A 15,878-nucleotide genomic window follows, 5' to 3' on the forward strand; every position below is an offset into this window, starting at 1 on the left:
AACAAATTCTGAAGAAGTCCCAAAGGAGACTGTACTTCCTGAGAAGACTGAGGAAATTTGGCATGTCCACCACAATCCTGAGTTGCTTCTACAGATGCACTATCGAAAGTGTCCTTACCGCCTCCATCACTGTTTGGTACGGTAACTGTACAACACGTGATAGGAAGGCACTCCAGCGGGTGATCAAGACCTCACAGAACATTGTTGGGGCAGCCCTCCCCTCACTGCAAGACATTTATAAATCTAGAGTCCTACGAAGAACACACAACCTCATCAAGGACAGCACACATCCACAACACTCATTATTCACACTCCTACCGTCAGGCAGACGCTACAGGAGTTTGAAGTCCAGGACCACAAGGCTGGCAAACAGCTTTTACCCACAGGCCATCAGGCTTCTCAACGAAGCACTCGCACACGCCGCACGCAACACACGCACACACTCATAGCACTTTATTTATTTATTTATTTATTTATTTATTTATTTATTTGTATTATTTGCTTGTATTAATGTCTCTTCTGTTGTTGTTGCTTAATTTATTGGTATATATGTTTATGTTTCTATGTTCTTATTCTTTCTCGTGTTTCCTTTCTTTTCTTGGGAGTATGAACAGAATAAGATTTTCATTGCATGGTATAACTGCTGTTTTACCATGCACATGACAATAAAACTCTTGAGAATGACCAAAGGAAAAACAGCATGGCTGTCTTGGCTACGATCAGTCATGGTTGTTGTTGTACAACTGCGCACTGCTTCAGTGACGACTGTTAATCTATCCGAAACCTCTGGAGAGACCTGAAGGCACATCACTGACACGCAAGTAACATTAGATCAGGATGACAAATTAAATTAAAAATTAAACTGTAGCCTGCATAAAAGCTCCTTGTTTGTGTGTGATCATGTTCAATTATTTTACGAACAATGCTACCGAAATTGTAGTTATAATATTATTTACTGATGATCCAAATATATGCATCTGTTTACAGTTGTCCCTCGCTCCATCGCAGTTCAAACATCGAGGTAAAAAATTTATTTATTAAATGGATTAATTAATGAATGATCGCCGTTTCGTATTATTACTCCACAAAATGCATATTTAAGGAAATGTTACATATTCTTGGTCTACATTAAGCAATTTCAAGCCTAAAACTGTTCTAAATGAACTAAAATACAAATACAGTTTAAGGCAATACAAGACGTTTATGAACTGTACTGTACACTGGCCACTAGGTGTCGCTAGTAACACGCACCAGACTTGATCTCAGCTACAGGCTTTTAGTATTTTATCATTATTTATCTCACAACAGGCACAATAATAACATAATAACAATAGTCATCATCATCATCATTATCATCATCATAATGACACAGGCTACTAGTGTGGCTGTACTCCAGCTAAAACACGACTCTGAATCCCCGGCCTCATTTCCGGTCCACAAGTCCAGAAAACATTCATTGAAACACACTTATTTATGTCTTAAATAGCCTATTTTCTCTGACTATATGTACTACATTGGGTAATATGAGTGTATAGGTGACTATAGGGGCGCTATTTCATGTCTAAAGGGCTCTAATAATGGTAAAAAAAAAAATAATAATAATGGTATTAACAGTATTTGGAAAGTCATAGACAGGTTTTCTATGCTCTGACTACAAAACTATTCAGTTCATTGATATCGAGCCCTACTTTGCAGAAATTAACTTATTGCCAAGTAACTGCGATAAATGAGGGATTACTATATTACTAGTAAAGTGATCACAGAGTTACAGCTTGGACCTGTGACCTCCTTTTGCTTCGGTCAAATGCCCTCTAAAATCAATAGGGTCCTTCTGAAAAACATGGAGAAGTTAGCTGAAATTTTGTTGAGTCATAAAAGTGTAGAAAGGGCTGAGGCATTAACTGGACTAGCATAGTATACTCTGATATATGCAGTATACAAAAGTAGCCCAGAATATAACCCGGGGTATGAAACGGACTACGCAGTTAAGAATACAGTTGTTCCTCGCTTTAACTTTCACAGATTCAGTCTTTCACAGTTTTTCCCAAATAGATTTACTAAAAAAATCCAATCACGGTTCCTCGCTGTTTCGCGATTGACTATGGCCTATTATTAGTCAAAAATATGAAAATTGTGCATGTGTTGGGTCTAAATTAAGTGTGTTCAAGCATAAAAATTGCGAAATGAACTAAAACCCAAATATAAGCCATTCAGAAGACATACTGTACGCACGCATTCAAAGACAAAAGCCTGGGTCGGGTATGCGTATCGAACGTAGCATCATCATCATCATCATTGAAATAGTTGCAGTATTTTCACAGGTTACTGGTTCTGTGTTAAGACCTGTGTGTGAAATTGTAATTGTATGTACAAGTACATAAGTATTATTACTATAAAACGTGTAGTAAGTAAGCCTGGGACAATAATTCATTAATTAATCACACAATAAATGAAAATGAACCTGATCATTTTGCCAGCCTCAATATATTGCCATGTGCATGTGCGTCTGTTTTCCTCGTCTCCCACCTCCAAACAGGCGAGAAGAGGGTTCACTCGTCATATAGATTTTTATATTTTTTTATTCTGCTTCTCTTAAAAGTTATAAAAATCTCATCTCATTTTCGTAGACCCAATCTCGTGTATTGTCTCGCCCCGTGAAATCAGTGTCTTGTGACATCCCCGGTAGTAAGCGTATCCAAACCGTAGGCTAGGGGTATGTGTGAGAGAAACAAGCAAATAGCTCTCTGAAAACAAGCCTAACACAAGTCGCTTGTAATAAGCAGATATACCAACGTGTGTGTGTGTGTCTATATTATGTCTTATTTATGCCTTATATGTATTATTTTTCCTTATTATGTCTACTATATTGGATAGCATGAATGTAAAGGTGATTATAGGGTTGTTATTTCATGTCTAGCAGGCTCTAATAATGTAAAAAAAAACGTATTTAGAAGGTCGTAAACAGGTTTTCTACGTTTAGCTACATTAATATTCAATTTAATAAATAAGAAATTGTACTTAACGGTCACGAGGTAAACAAGGAATGGCTGTATAGTATATTATATAAATCCTGTGTTACTGTATAAACTGGGCTTATAAACACACAGACACACCCACACCCACACCCACACCCACACGTAACACGTCCAAAACACCTTAATGCTAACAAAAATGCAACCTATAGTTTTCCTGCCTACAACTCTGACGGGCTGTAACACTGCCAACATCGCTGGTGGACAGAAACTTGTTCTTCAAACATTTTCAACCTGTTTCCGCCTCCCATCGTGAGTTTTACTTTTTTTTTGTTATTTTGCTACTTTGCATTGCATTATGCCTTTTGGTGTGCCACCAGCCTCCATGTCCTTGCATTCTGGGGTAATACTACACAAGATTATAGCAAAACATAACATTTTCTCCAAAAATAAGTCACTGAACAGTCAGTTAATGACAGCACAAGAAGGTGAGACAAACAGAAACCCAGCTTACGGCGATAGGAGTAATGCATGCTGATTGAGTTCATGGGATTACGGAATACTTTAAAACTTGTATACAGCATGTTGTAAAAAGTGCAGAGAGAAAAGACAACATCAGGTCACCACAAGATTCAAATACATTGCAACTGAGACAATATTACCAAAATGTTATCAGTGATGCCCGACCTTTTATGCAGTATTACTGTTACTGTAATTTAAGTATTTGGTACCGTGTAAGAGTTACTTGTTTTCCCACAATCAGGGCCACCACATAGTGTTATTACTTTGTTGTCCACAATACAAGAGCACACACACACATTCCAGAAGCAACAGCTGTGGCGACATGAACACTCGATGAGCGAGAATGTCAAACACACACAAATGCCCACACAGTCGCTCCTCTCAAGGGGAAGGTTTAAGTGGATAAAGCTGGATGGAAATATGAACCAGCACTGAAAGGTCACAAGTTGACATTAGTGGTCACAGTTTGCACGTCGGATGGTTTGTGTCGCAGATCATATTTATAAATGGGTTTTAAATTATAGTCCATTTAAAAGAGCAGCGCAGGGGGGTGCATGAAAGGGATGCAATTTGCCTTTTACATGAAATTTCACTATTGTATTTAGATGTTCAAAACTCAACTACTGCTTGACTTTACCACTATACTTCCATCTGCTCAAGAAGGCCCTGACTCCATTCCTCCTCACCAGCTTCTCTGTCTTTCTACAAAACTCAACAGCAAGGACAATAGAGTCCCACTGCTTTATGAAATGTGATTCTCCAAGTCATACTTCAGTGTCTCAGAGGAGTTAATGGCTTCCACATGTGGTCACAAGAGAAGGAGCCGCGGTACAACAGATGGATTTGGGAAAATCCCCAGTAGGCTTGATTCATCTGATTCGCAGCGGGAGACACCAGTGTGTAGTTAGCCACATGGTTATGCATCAGCTGGACATGTGTGCTCACCAGTGGCCAGTGGGAGGGATGAAATATATGCAGCAGTGCACCCTGGAGTCTGGGATCCTCTTCTTTCTGTCAATGTTGATCTCTTCCTGCAGGTAGGTTTCATACTGGTCGTTGATGAACTTCATGATGGGCTGCCAGCTGAGGAAACCACAGAAATAATTTGCGAAATGCAACAGGACTCACTAAAGCACAGTCCTCCTCGATGGCCGAACCAAATCTGGATTGATGTTTTTTTTAAACTACTGCATGTTTATAAACTTCGCAAATAAATACCATTTACAACGAGGTCCCTTTATAAAGGCAACGACCTATATTTGGTAAAGCAAAATTGCAATAAAAAGTTTCTAAAGTTTAAAAAAAAACTTTATGATGGACCACAATCATTTATTAATGTGGTTTATAATTTCATATTTTATATCTAAGCATGTAATAGGGCCCTATTGAGGGTTAAGAACCTTATTAACTGAGACATCCGTTTTATTTTAACATGATTTTATTGCCTTTTTTTACAATACCAAATAAAATAAACATAATAAATAAATACATACATGTTTAAACATATAAATCAACACAAATAGCAACATAAAACATTCGGTGTTAATTTTGTAAAAAGGCACAGGTTAAGTAAAAAAAAAAAAAAAAGCCCTCTTGCAATGTTAACAAAAGTGTCTCCTCTAATTATTTATATATCTAGGGCATACTTGTCCTTCAGCTTTTCACTGCATACAGCCTTAGAGTATTTTGCCATTTTGTATGTTAAGTGAGATGCCATCATCTACCTGGTCTTCTCCAAATGATTTGTCAAGAAGATAATTGTGGACAGGCCACACAAAGAGTTGCATATTACACATTTATTTCGTTCAGTATTTTGCATGATGGAAATATCAACTGTGGTTTTGTGATTGCTGAGGTCCAACACTAAATACGGAACACCCCCACTCACCAGTTTTCATTGTTGATCTGATCCCCAAAGCCTGGAGTGTCGATAACTGTCAGTTTCATCCTCACACCTTTCTCCTCAATATCTGCATGGGGAAAAGCACCCTTCACTCAGTATTCATGATCAGTGACTGTGTAGTATTACATGTATTTGCTGCTGCTGCTGCTGCAAAAAAGGTGATGACCCACCATGACTGATGGACTTGATCTCCACGGTCTTCGGGATCCTGTCCTCAGCGCTAGGCTGAACTGACTTGCGGCTCACTTTCGATTTGAACAGCGTGTTCATAAGAGTAGACTTGCCCAAGCCACTTTGCCCTGCCCACGATAACCACACACATGAGTAACAGCGACTAAATGCACACTTTTAGACAGAAAAAGGACAAATTGGAAGAAAAAAGCTTCAATTATGCAATTGCTCTCTGCACGAGAGACAGAATTTGTTATTTGCACAACATCATTTGTACACTTGACACTGGGTGAGACATTTTGGATAATTCTATGCTTCCAAACTTGTGGGAACAGTTTAGGAATGACATTTATTTTTATTCTAGCATGTCTGCCCCATGAAGACACGCTTGGATGTCTTTGGTGTGGAAGAACTTGACATGTCAGGCCCTCTCTCGGGTCGATAACACTCTATATGTTGCATTTAAAGAAAGACTTGTTTTTAGTCAATTTAAGTGTGCTGAGTTCAAATCTGAAGATAGTTTTTTCTGCAAGCTACAGATTTTATGCAATCTTTGATTTTTATTAAAAAAGAAAAAAATCGAGCATTATTATAGGATATTGCAATGTCAGCCACAAATCAGTATAATTAACAAGGCAAAAGAAACAGAACAATAAAATGTGATTTTAGATTAAAGTACAACATTGTTAGAAGTGCCATATGTTTTTTCTGGAAGCGTTTCTCAGAAAACAGTCTTTATCGCAACGTGAGATAAGCGTCATTCAGAACGTTCTTCAGATAAGAGTCAATCACAGCTAATAACGCTTATCACTTTCTGTCCGTACAGTATTTTAGTCAGGCAGGAATTTGCGTTTGTAACTTTTGCATTTGTACACTTCATCTGGGTAATCTCGTTTAATACTCCAGCAGTAGTCGGCCATCATACTTTTGTCCCAGCAACCTTGGTAGCGTCCTTCCATGATCTTTAGGTCTTGGTGGAACCGCTCTCTTTGTTCGTCACTCACAGTCCCCAGGTTGTCAGGGAACTGGTCAAGGTGGCTGTTCAAAAAATGAAGCTTGATGCTCATGTTGCACCTGAGAGCACGAAAAGCGAGGAGCATTCTGTTCACAAGTTCATTGTAGTTCTCTGCCTTGTTGTTTCCAAGGAAGTTCTGAACGACTGCCACAAAGGATAACCATGCTGCCTTCTCCAAAGCGGTCATCTTGGCAACAAACTGATCATCACAAATGAGGGTTCGAATCTGTGGGCCATCAAACACACCTGCTTTGATCTTCTCGAACGACAACCCTGGTATAGCTGTGATGATGTGTTGGAAACATTTACCTTCGGTATCCAGTTCCTTGACAAATAGTTTCATAAAACCTAATTTGATGTGTAAAGGAGGAAAGATGATCCTATCTCGGTTAACAATTGGGTCATGTGTGATATTTGGCATGCCTGCTTCAAGGGTTTCACAAACAAGCCAGTCCTTCTGGACCCAGTGTTTGTCTTGTGCTCGACTGTCCCACATGCAGAGGTAACATGGAAACTTGGTGAAACCTTTCTGTTGACCAAGAAGGAAGTTTACCATTTTCAAGTCTACACAAACGATCCAGTTGTGCTCACGATACTTTAAGAAGTCCATGACCATTCTGATGTCATCATAGTCTTCCCACAGATGCACTGAATGACCGACAGGCACTGCCCCGTAAACATTGCCATTATGCAAAAGAACACACTTGAGACTGCGTTGAGAACTGTCTAAAAAGAGCCGCCATTCAGTTGGATCATAGTGAGGAACACCCAGTTCTTTGAGAAGACCTGGGATATCATGGCAGTAAACAAACTGTCTGTCTTCTGAAAAGAAGGTCACAAAAAGCTGGTCACGCTTTCTGTAATATGACACTTTAACAGTGTAATCAACAACATTTTTGCCTTGTATTCTTGATGCCAAAAGCTCAGCTGCTTTCTTTGAAAGACCTAAATCCCAAACTGAGTCATTCAGTTCGGTCTGGTGAAGAGGCTTGGGGACTGGGGGAGATTCAGTCTCTAAAGAACATTCCTCGGATTGTTCCCACTCAGTTTCTGGTAATTCATTGTCACAACTGTCTTCCTTGTTCGTATCATGTCCAATGTCTTTTTCGTCTAATGAAAGCAAACCTTTGAAAACTGGAACAGGAACTTCTTCAGAGTGCGGAGCAGGCCGAATAGCTGAGGGAATGTTCGGATATACGATCTTATGTCTGTTTTTCTTGCCCACACCCTCTGTGTTTACCATGCAGAAGTAGCAATCAGTTACATGGTTGGTGGGTTCTCGCCAAATCATTGGAACTCCAAAAGGCAGACCATTGCGTTTTCCTTTGGTCCAGCTTCGGAGAATTTCCTCACAATTGTGGCACACAACATGAGGAGCCCATTGCTTGTCTTGGTCACCAAGATGAAATTCAAAATAAGCCTTGTAGGCTCGCTTCACAAACAATTACGTCTCTGATGATGGAGTGTGTAGCAACCACAGATGTAACAGAAGGCATCAGGCATCAGGCATGTTTGATCGGGAAAAAGGAAGCATGATAAAAATATTAGAATCTATCTATGTATATAATCTCAAAATGCTTAGATTTGAGTTACGTAAGTTCATATTTAGACTATTTCATCTATCTCAAATTGCATGAAAACTAGAGCTTATGGAGAAAAAATAATTTCAGATTTGAAATCAGCGCCTAAAAATCCTTCAGAGTCAGTTAAAAAAAATCCAATGCAACAGAAAGTTAAAATAATAGTGTTCCCCAGTGTAATCAGCAACCTCTGATCTCATCCATGTCCATGAATGGCCAGGTGTCCCAATACTTGTGGTATTAGTGTGTGTATCTAAATGAACCATGAGAATGGAAAGACAGCTGCAGGGGCACATAAGCAACCTGTGAAAGGTCAGGAGGACAGATGTATTGGCTGGACCACACACATTTTTTTTTTTCAATCATTCATGTTGCATGTTGGCTGCCTTTTACACTGTGGACCTCTCCACACTTCACTAAAAGGTCAACTGTCTGCGTGGAATGCATAATAATATTATGCATGTTAATGTGGATATTATCCAAGCTCTCTGTGTTGCATTATTACCAACACCACTGTAGCAAAGCACTGCAATAGTCCAAATAGTACAGCAACAGTTCTTTCATACTGCATACTTCCATTGTGTGGTAGGACCATGGACAGTAAGAGTGTCATTTAACAACACGGTGATTTATCATCTCATTTGCTCTCAGGGTGTTAAAGCGTGTTGATACACGTCAGCCTCAACCTCAGCTTGTAAGTGGGCCTGAAACAAATGACTGAGTCACACAAAGTTTAGCTCCCACCATGCATTTAACGCTCATAATAATAGATGGAACCATATTCATGACATGATGCTGTCAGTACTTAAACTTTCACTGTATTTCTATAAGCAGTTGTCACGCAGTAGGAATGCTGAGGCGTCACCTTGCAGTTTTGCACATGTAAACACCCTGCAGGGGATGACATCAGGGCCTGATTGTATAATAGCAGGCATAATCTTTGCAGACAAGTCAAATTATCTATGCATGTTGTTCCACTATAGGTGTACTAACATGCATGCACCTTGTTAGTTTGTGTTTCACAGCTGCATCAGAGGGCAGCCCAGTGTAGATGTCTGCGAGATGTTTTCAAATGCAAATTAAGCGTAATTGCAGACACAGCCCTACATCGGGCTTCAACCCAAAATCTGAAGGCAAAAGGCTAGCAAGTTAGCCAAGAGACTGAAACTGGTGCATCCTGCAATGTATTTCTCCATCTGACCAACATATCCATGTCCATGCTGCTTGTTGAGTGCAGAATTATGCAACGCATGTTATTTATTTTGCCCTGAAGTTCATCCTTAAAAAAAAACTGCTTTGTTCCACATTTTTGGAACGTTGCAGCCAAACACACAAAAATATTCGTAATGGATCCCATCTGATTTTATTGAATTGAGTGCTGACTCAATAACTGTTGTAAACACATATGAAAAAATTACTGCTTTGGGTTTTATTGGAAACATCTGTGGCCGTTTCGAAGAGAACAAAAATGAAAGCAACCAACACGTAGCTGAAGGAAGGACAGTGTCAAAGGACGCAACATTTCAAATAAGCATGGATTTTGCATTGGTCATATATCCTTTTGGAGTCTGGAGGGCTCTTAAATTTGTTTTGAATGACTTTCATGACTTCCTGATTTGGCACTAAAGGGAATTCATGCAAATGCGAGGAAGATGACAGCAAAGGGAACCGTTAAGTTGCATGTGAATAGTAAAAATAAACAACATCAGTGGCTTATCATGGGTTATCAGCCACAAAAATGTTCTAAATATGGACCTTTAGCACCAGTCCGTTATTGAGCCCTTTTTAACCAGATGGACCCATTAATGAACAATAAAGACTTATTTATTTTCGTGGAGCAAGTTTTCATCATTTGCTAACCTGTTATATTGTATATAATTATGATATAATGATGTTATGTTGCAATCATAATAATAATCATAATATAGTTAATACAGTATCCTTCTGACTGTCAAGTAGGGTGAGCAATCATAAATTATAAACATGTTCAATATTCACAAATCAGTTCAAATGAACAGCCAAGGTATATAATAGAACATTTTATTGTGAAACAGAGGTTTAGCTGGTGTAATTTGTGTATTTTTATTTTTGCATAGGCTTGTAATGTTTTTGTGCAATACGTCCCTCGCCGCTTTGCATTTTGAATTGCACGGCCTCACTCTATCAAGGTTTTTCAAAATATATTAATAAATCATCACTGTTTCGTGGTTCAAAACGACCTATTATTAGTTTTTTTAAAATGCATATTTAAGCAAATGTTACATATTTTTGCCATTTTCAAGTATAAAAATGGCAAAAAAAACAAGACTTTATGATGATGTAGTATTCTACACTGGTCACTGGGTGTCAGTAATTTTCTATAATGTTCGGTGAGACACACAAGCACACAGAAAGAATGCTACTTCACAGAAATTCACTTATCACGGTCAGGTCTGGAATCAATTAACCACGATAACCGATGGATCGGTATACAGGACTTGTAGTGATGCACCAGTGTTGTCATTCATGTTAATTTATGACTTTGAATAACAGTGAGACATTGTAGCTGACAAACAGGCGGTTAAAGTGCCTGTCACATAGCTGAGATGATGTTTTTCTACAAAATTATCACCGCAATTACAAAATGCTTTTCTTCTTTAGACACTATGCCATTGAATGGTACACCAGACTTACCCACAACCATGATGTTGAGCTCAAAGCCTTGCTTCATGGCCTTTCTCCTCATCTGCTCCAGAATGGCATCGATGCCGACATAGCTGAAGTCTCCACCATGAGTCTTGTCTCCTTTTCCGTGCGGGTTGGGATGGTGGGGCTTGGCGTGTTCCGACATGTTGCTATGGCTCAGGCTGACCTCTGACCCTGAGGGAGAGATGAAGATTAGAAGATCTGAATTGATGAGGAAGTGCTTTTCATACCAAGCAACGCAGAGATGGTCTTTGGTCTGGAAAGAGTCGACTTTGGTTTTAGTGAAAGATAAACCACCAGATGCAAATAAGCCAAGCAAACACCACCTTATTAAATCACACCTAGCATTTTTGAATTGTCACTGCACACTGTGCTCCATCTGAGATTTATGAGGGCAGAACAGGCAGAAATTGTTTTGAGCAATTGCTGTCAACTGAAATGACGGCTTACCTCTATTGCGGAGCAGTAGCAAAAAGAGGAACAACAGTATGCAACCAGGCACTGTTGGGACAAGTAAAGTGAAAGAAACACAACCCTGCCAAGTGTGCTGGCATGTTCTTGCAGCAGTGGCACGCGCTACCCTGTGTGGGAGGAGCCAACACTTCCTGTGCAGTGACAGCAAGTGGTGTCTGCATCGTCAGACTGTAAAAAAAAAAAACACATGCATAGTATACCTGAAGTATACTCTGAATTTAGCATCCTGCACACATTTAAATGTTCCAGTTTCATATTTCCAATCAAATTCCGAACTGCTTAAAACCACCAAAGCCACAAACCTTTATTGCAAAACATGCACTCCTCAGCCGCAACACTAGGCACATCTGCACAATCTAATGAGACACAGTACAAGAGCTAAATAAAACACTCTGCCTTTACAAAGATAATACTGATAATGTCAGGGAGGTATGGATTTAACAATACATTACAGAAGAACATTTTGGCCCTGTTAGGAAGGATGTTACCTAACAACACAAACATGGTGACAGGTTTGCGACTACTCCTGGCACAAGTGGATGAGCTGGAACGCCACCCCACAGCAGTGTGTGACCAGCATGAGGAGGTGGTGCCAGGCTGTTTCGGTTGTATGTGCTAAGGCTTGTATGGTATCTTTGATAAAAGGGTACATTTGTCACTGTAGCTGACAATTTGTGCCTTGTTATTAGGGGTGTACTGACATCAAATATCAGTCTGATATCACCAAAAAAGAAGAGTAGCGTATTATTGGAAAATCTCAGATATAAGCATTCCGATCCAAGCAGTCTGCGTTTGATACTCTGCTCTAGCACCTCTATCCGGCAGCGCCCTGATCAAGCCCACATGATCACAACAGTAATGTGCGCTAAGGTGCTAACAAAGTTAGCAAGGAGCAGGAGCGATGTTAAAGTCTGAAAAAGACGTCACAGCCACGTGCAAAACACGCCATGCACAAGTACTCCGCGGTGGCACAAAACCAGTGAAGTTCAACATGACCAACCCCGACAGCATGAGCAACCGTCCAAAAAAAATAACCAACGCTGTCGGGAAAATCTGCAAAGCGTGAAAAGTTTGTTTTTCTGACAGTCGTTTTCTGTTTGGTGAGTAATATCGCGTGATCACACTTTTTCTAACATTGTGCACCACAAAATATGTAATAAAAGTAACTATGATTTGTGCTGAGATGGGAGGATTTCCAAGGCTGCAATACCAGTTATTGGGAGTGAAAAAGTAGTATCGGCACACCCCTACTTTTTATAGTTAAATAAGATTTCAATCATCCAATCCACCAAAAAATACCACACAAGCATCAATTGCAATAGCGAAATAAGATGTTTGGCCTAGACTAGACTAGAGATTTGGCACACATTGAGAATAATTTAAAGGGAAAATAAACAGGCTTTCCAACAGTATAAAATGCACTGTTCCAAGTACAAGTCTACCAAACAAATTTCGGAATGTTTTGTTTTATGTTCATTGGAAGCACTTCTCAGCATGATTCAATGTAATTGTACACCATGAACAACTACAACCACAATAATAAACACATTGTTACTTCAATACCAGCATTTGCCACATTGTTGATAGAAACAACCTTGACGTGAAGAGCCCTGTATAGAAACCTTACAGCATAGTATCACATAGTATTTTCATTGAGGCCCAAAAATGTCCAGCTACACCCCTGTGTGCAGGCTTTGACAGCGGAAGGCTGTTCTCATTTTCCCTTCACTCAATCCCCTTTTGCCTGTCCACAGATTAAGACAAAAGACCCGTAGTTTTGGAGCGGACCCGAGGGTGCACCACACCTACTGCAGCCTCTGTGGTATCTTTTCATCCTTCAGCTCTCACACCATTTGACCACATGAATGTACTCACAACGAGGTTAAATGCAAGATATTTTTATGAAAAAGTCTGCCTTTAAAAACAAATAATGCTCAGTTTTGACTTACGATATATTTGGTTATGGAGATTTTTGCATGATTTACTGACCCACAAAGTTTGGGGTTAATTGTTGAAGTACTTTTTGTGTAATCCTGCTCAATGAAATGAACTTATAAAAACATGTGACATATGAATACAAGTGTATTGCACACTGATGAGTTCATTGTAAACAACAGTGTAACACACATGAGCTTCACACAACAGCTGAGTAGTGCAACCAACTTTTTAAAGCGTATGCCGAGGTAGCTAAAGCTGCTGGATGCTGACCACTCGTGGTACTTCGCTTGCAGCAACTGCCATCTTGTGGAGTTATTAAAAACTACCAGGAGCCAATGCAAATGTTTTTTTATCCCGCGCTAATTGCAGAGACCAGCAGTTATTTGCATTGTTAGACCACGCACCCAGCGTTAATAGGGGACTGCGGTCAAACTGAACAGGGGCGTCAATTGAAGCATTTACAGCATGCCAGTACAATCCGTGGCGATGTCACGTCGTAAACAAACACTCACACGTGCACACAAAGTTTTTTGAATGTCTGTAGTTGACACGTACTGTATGTGGGTTGGATTTCACATATTTCATCGTAAATGTGCGCTTCGGTCGTTCATTGTGGTTTGCATGCCTACACAGAACACTTTTCACCGTTTTCAGCCTTTAGATAGAAAGCACAATAATGTCGTTTTCAAACTCTTCTACTTTAAGATGCTTTTTACTTCTTAGTCAAGCTCCAAACCATCATTGTCACCTGAACATCAAAAAACGGTTGCGTTTATACTGAGACTTTTAAGTCTGAGGAAAAGGCAATCCTGACAGTCAGGAATCCAGATTAATCCATGCTGCAACATGACCCCTTTGGGTAGTGCATGACGGTGGGCTGGACTGATTTATACCCACGACCCTGTCCTCAAGGAACCCGGCTTAGAAATGGAGACGGTTGGACATGGCGGGATGAGGTCCCTTTATCTTGAGTGGTTGTGATGTGAGGATAAGCGGTATAGAAAATGAATGGATGGGTTGTGATGTGGTCGCCAAGGCTGTGTTGTCACACAGAATCATTTAGCTGACCCCTTCACTGGACTGATCACATGGGGCCCAGTGTCGTCAGTGGGCGAGACAGAATGCAAATGAGCTCTACTGACATGCTTCAGGTCTGCAGCCAAGAGGCCTCCTGGGCACTGTGACCATGGTAGCCAAACCATCTGCAGTCATACGCTGCTTCTAAGAATAGAGCAACACTCTGGCAGAGACAAGTGCACAACAACAACATTCAAATTCAAAACGGACACATGCACACTGACCAGCACCCTGCTGCTTTTGTGCCCTCATTTTGCTTGTTAAAACTTTTTCTTCTCAATGAGATGGCCATTTGTATCACCCTCCACTGCCTAAGACATGATTATTTATTCCTGCATGGAGGCAAGTGACAAGGCTGCCGGGCCTCCCCTGAGTCATATCTTAATTAGAGCGTTCTAATGTGCTACAGCGACGGCGTTAATGACCTTTGCCATGGACGCAACGCTTCTGAATGAGTAAACTTGGGACAAATGAGCAGAGACAGCATGACTCATATCACGACATATGCATGCACAACATGCAAATGATGCATCGTGTATGAGCACAAAGGACGGGGACTACTTTGCGGATTAAAAGGCTACACTGTACCTTCAAGTTGGACACTAAAAATGTCATCACCCCGGCCATACAATTTGAAGAACAACTAAAAGACCACATGAGACTTCAGCAAATCTTGCAAGACTTCATCTCAATATACACACTCTTTGCTGTCAAAAAGTGTGATGAAGACCACAGAACAGATATCATCAGCCAAAGAAATGCAGCTCTCCTGGCTGCTTGACACACTATGGCTAAAGCGGTAAGTCAACAATAAAGAAGAACAGGATGTACCTTGCAAAGTCAGCTGTTTTCTGTCTTCATGTGAAGAGACTCACCTCCCGGGAACGCAGTAATCCCCCCTCTGTACATTGGGATGCACACCGAAACTCAGTACCATAATAAAACAGTACCATAAAACTAATCTGTGTCTCATTTCGGTGCTAATTGATAGGTACTATAAATTTAGTGGCACTGAAATGAGGCAAAAATGATGTACAGTATAGTTACTGCCAAGTCAATTACACTTGATGTTAGCTTTTCACCTGCAGAAACGACGGTGAGCATCTAACTAAAATGCGCAAGCCGAAACGCTCTGTAAAGGCTCTCTCTTCTCTTTAGCCTAGCATGTAAGCTAACAAAAAATAGTCACAGATGAAATTACTATACTAAAAAGATGAGTAAAGTAAAGCAAAAGGATAATTATACGCAAATACAAATTGACGGCGCAGACATTGACAGGGTGAATGAAAATACATTTCTCGGGGTCATAAAAGATATTATGAGCTGGAGATCTCACATTAAAAATACACAACATAAAGTTACAAGAAATACCTCAATACTGAATACAAAATTTGTTCTGGACCAAAAATCCCTCCATACTTCCTATTGCTCTCTGGTATTACCATATCTACTGTAACTTATTGTGTGGAGATATGGGGAAATAGCTGTAAAAGTACACTTCACTCGCTAACTGTGCTACAAAAAAAATCTGTTAGGATAAT

The 15,878-nt window shown here is 40.0% G+C and overlaps 1 protein-coding gene across 6 annotated transcripts in view; it reads right to left on the minus strand.

The window, feature by feature from the left end:
• Nucleotides 1–15,878, minus strand: part of septin9b (septin 9b) — a 100,778-nt gene that overhangs the window by 10,872 nt on the left and 74,028 nt on the right. For 5 of the 6 annotated variants that reach the window (XM_054778889.1, XM_054778890.1, XM_054778888.1 and 2 more), the window contains 4 exons: nt 10,837–11,022; nt 5,568–5,696; nt 5,383–5,464; nt 4,440–4,577 (listed from right to left, as the gene is read on the minus strand). In XM_054778889.1, the coding sequence (XP_054634864.1) occupies nt 4,440–4,577; nt 5,383–5,464; nt 5,568–5,696; nt 10,837–11,022 (535 nt within the window). Of the gene's footprint in view, nt 1–4,439; nt 4,578–5,382; nt 5,465–5,567; nt 5,697–10,836; nt 11,023–11,298; nt 11,409–15,878 lie in introns of those variants that run through there. The other variant, XM_054778893.1, reaches the window with a different exon arrangement.

Source organism: Dunckerocampus dactyliophorus, chromosome 6, assembly GCF_027744805.1.
Source record: "Dunckerocampus dactyliophorus isolate RoL2022-P2 chromosome 6, RoL_Ddac_1.1, whole genome shotgun sequence".
Lineage (NCBI taxonomy): Eukaryota > Metazoa > Chordata > Actinopteri > Syngnathiformes > Syngnathidae > Dunckerocampus > Dunckerocampus dactyliophorus.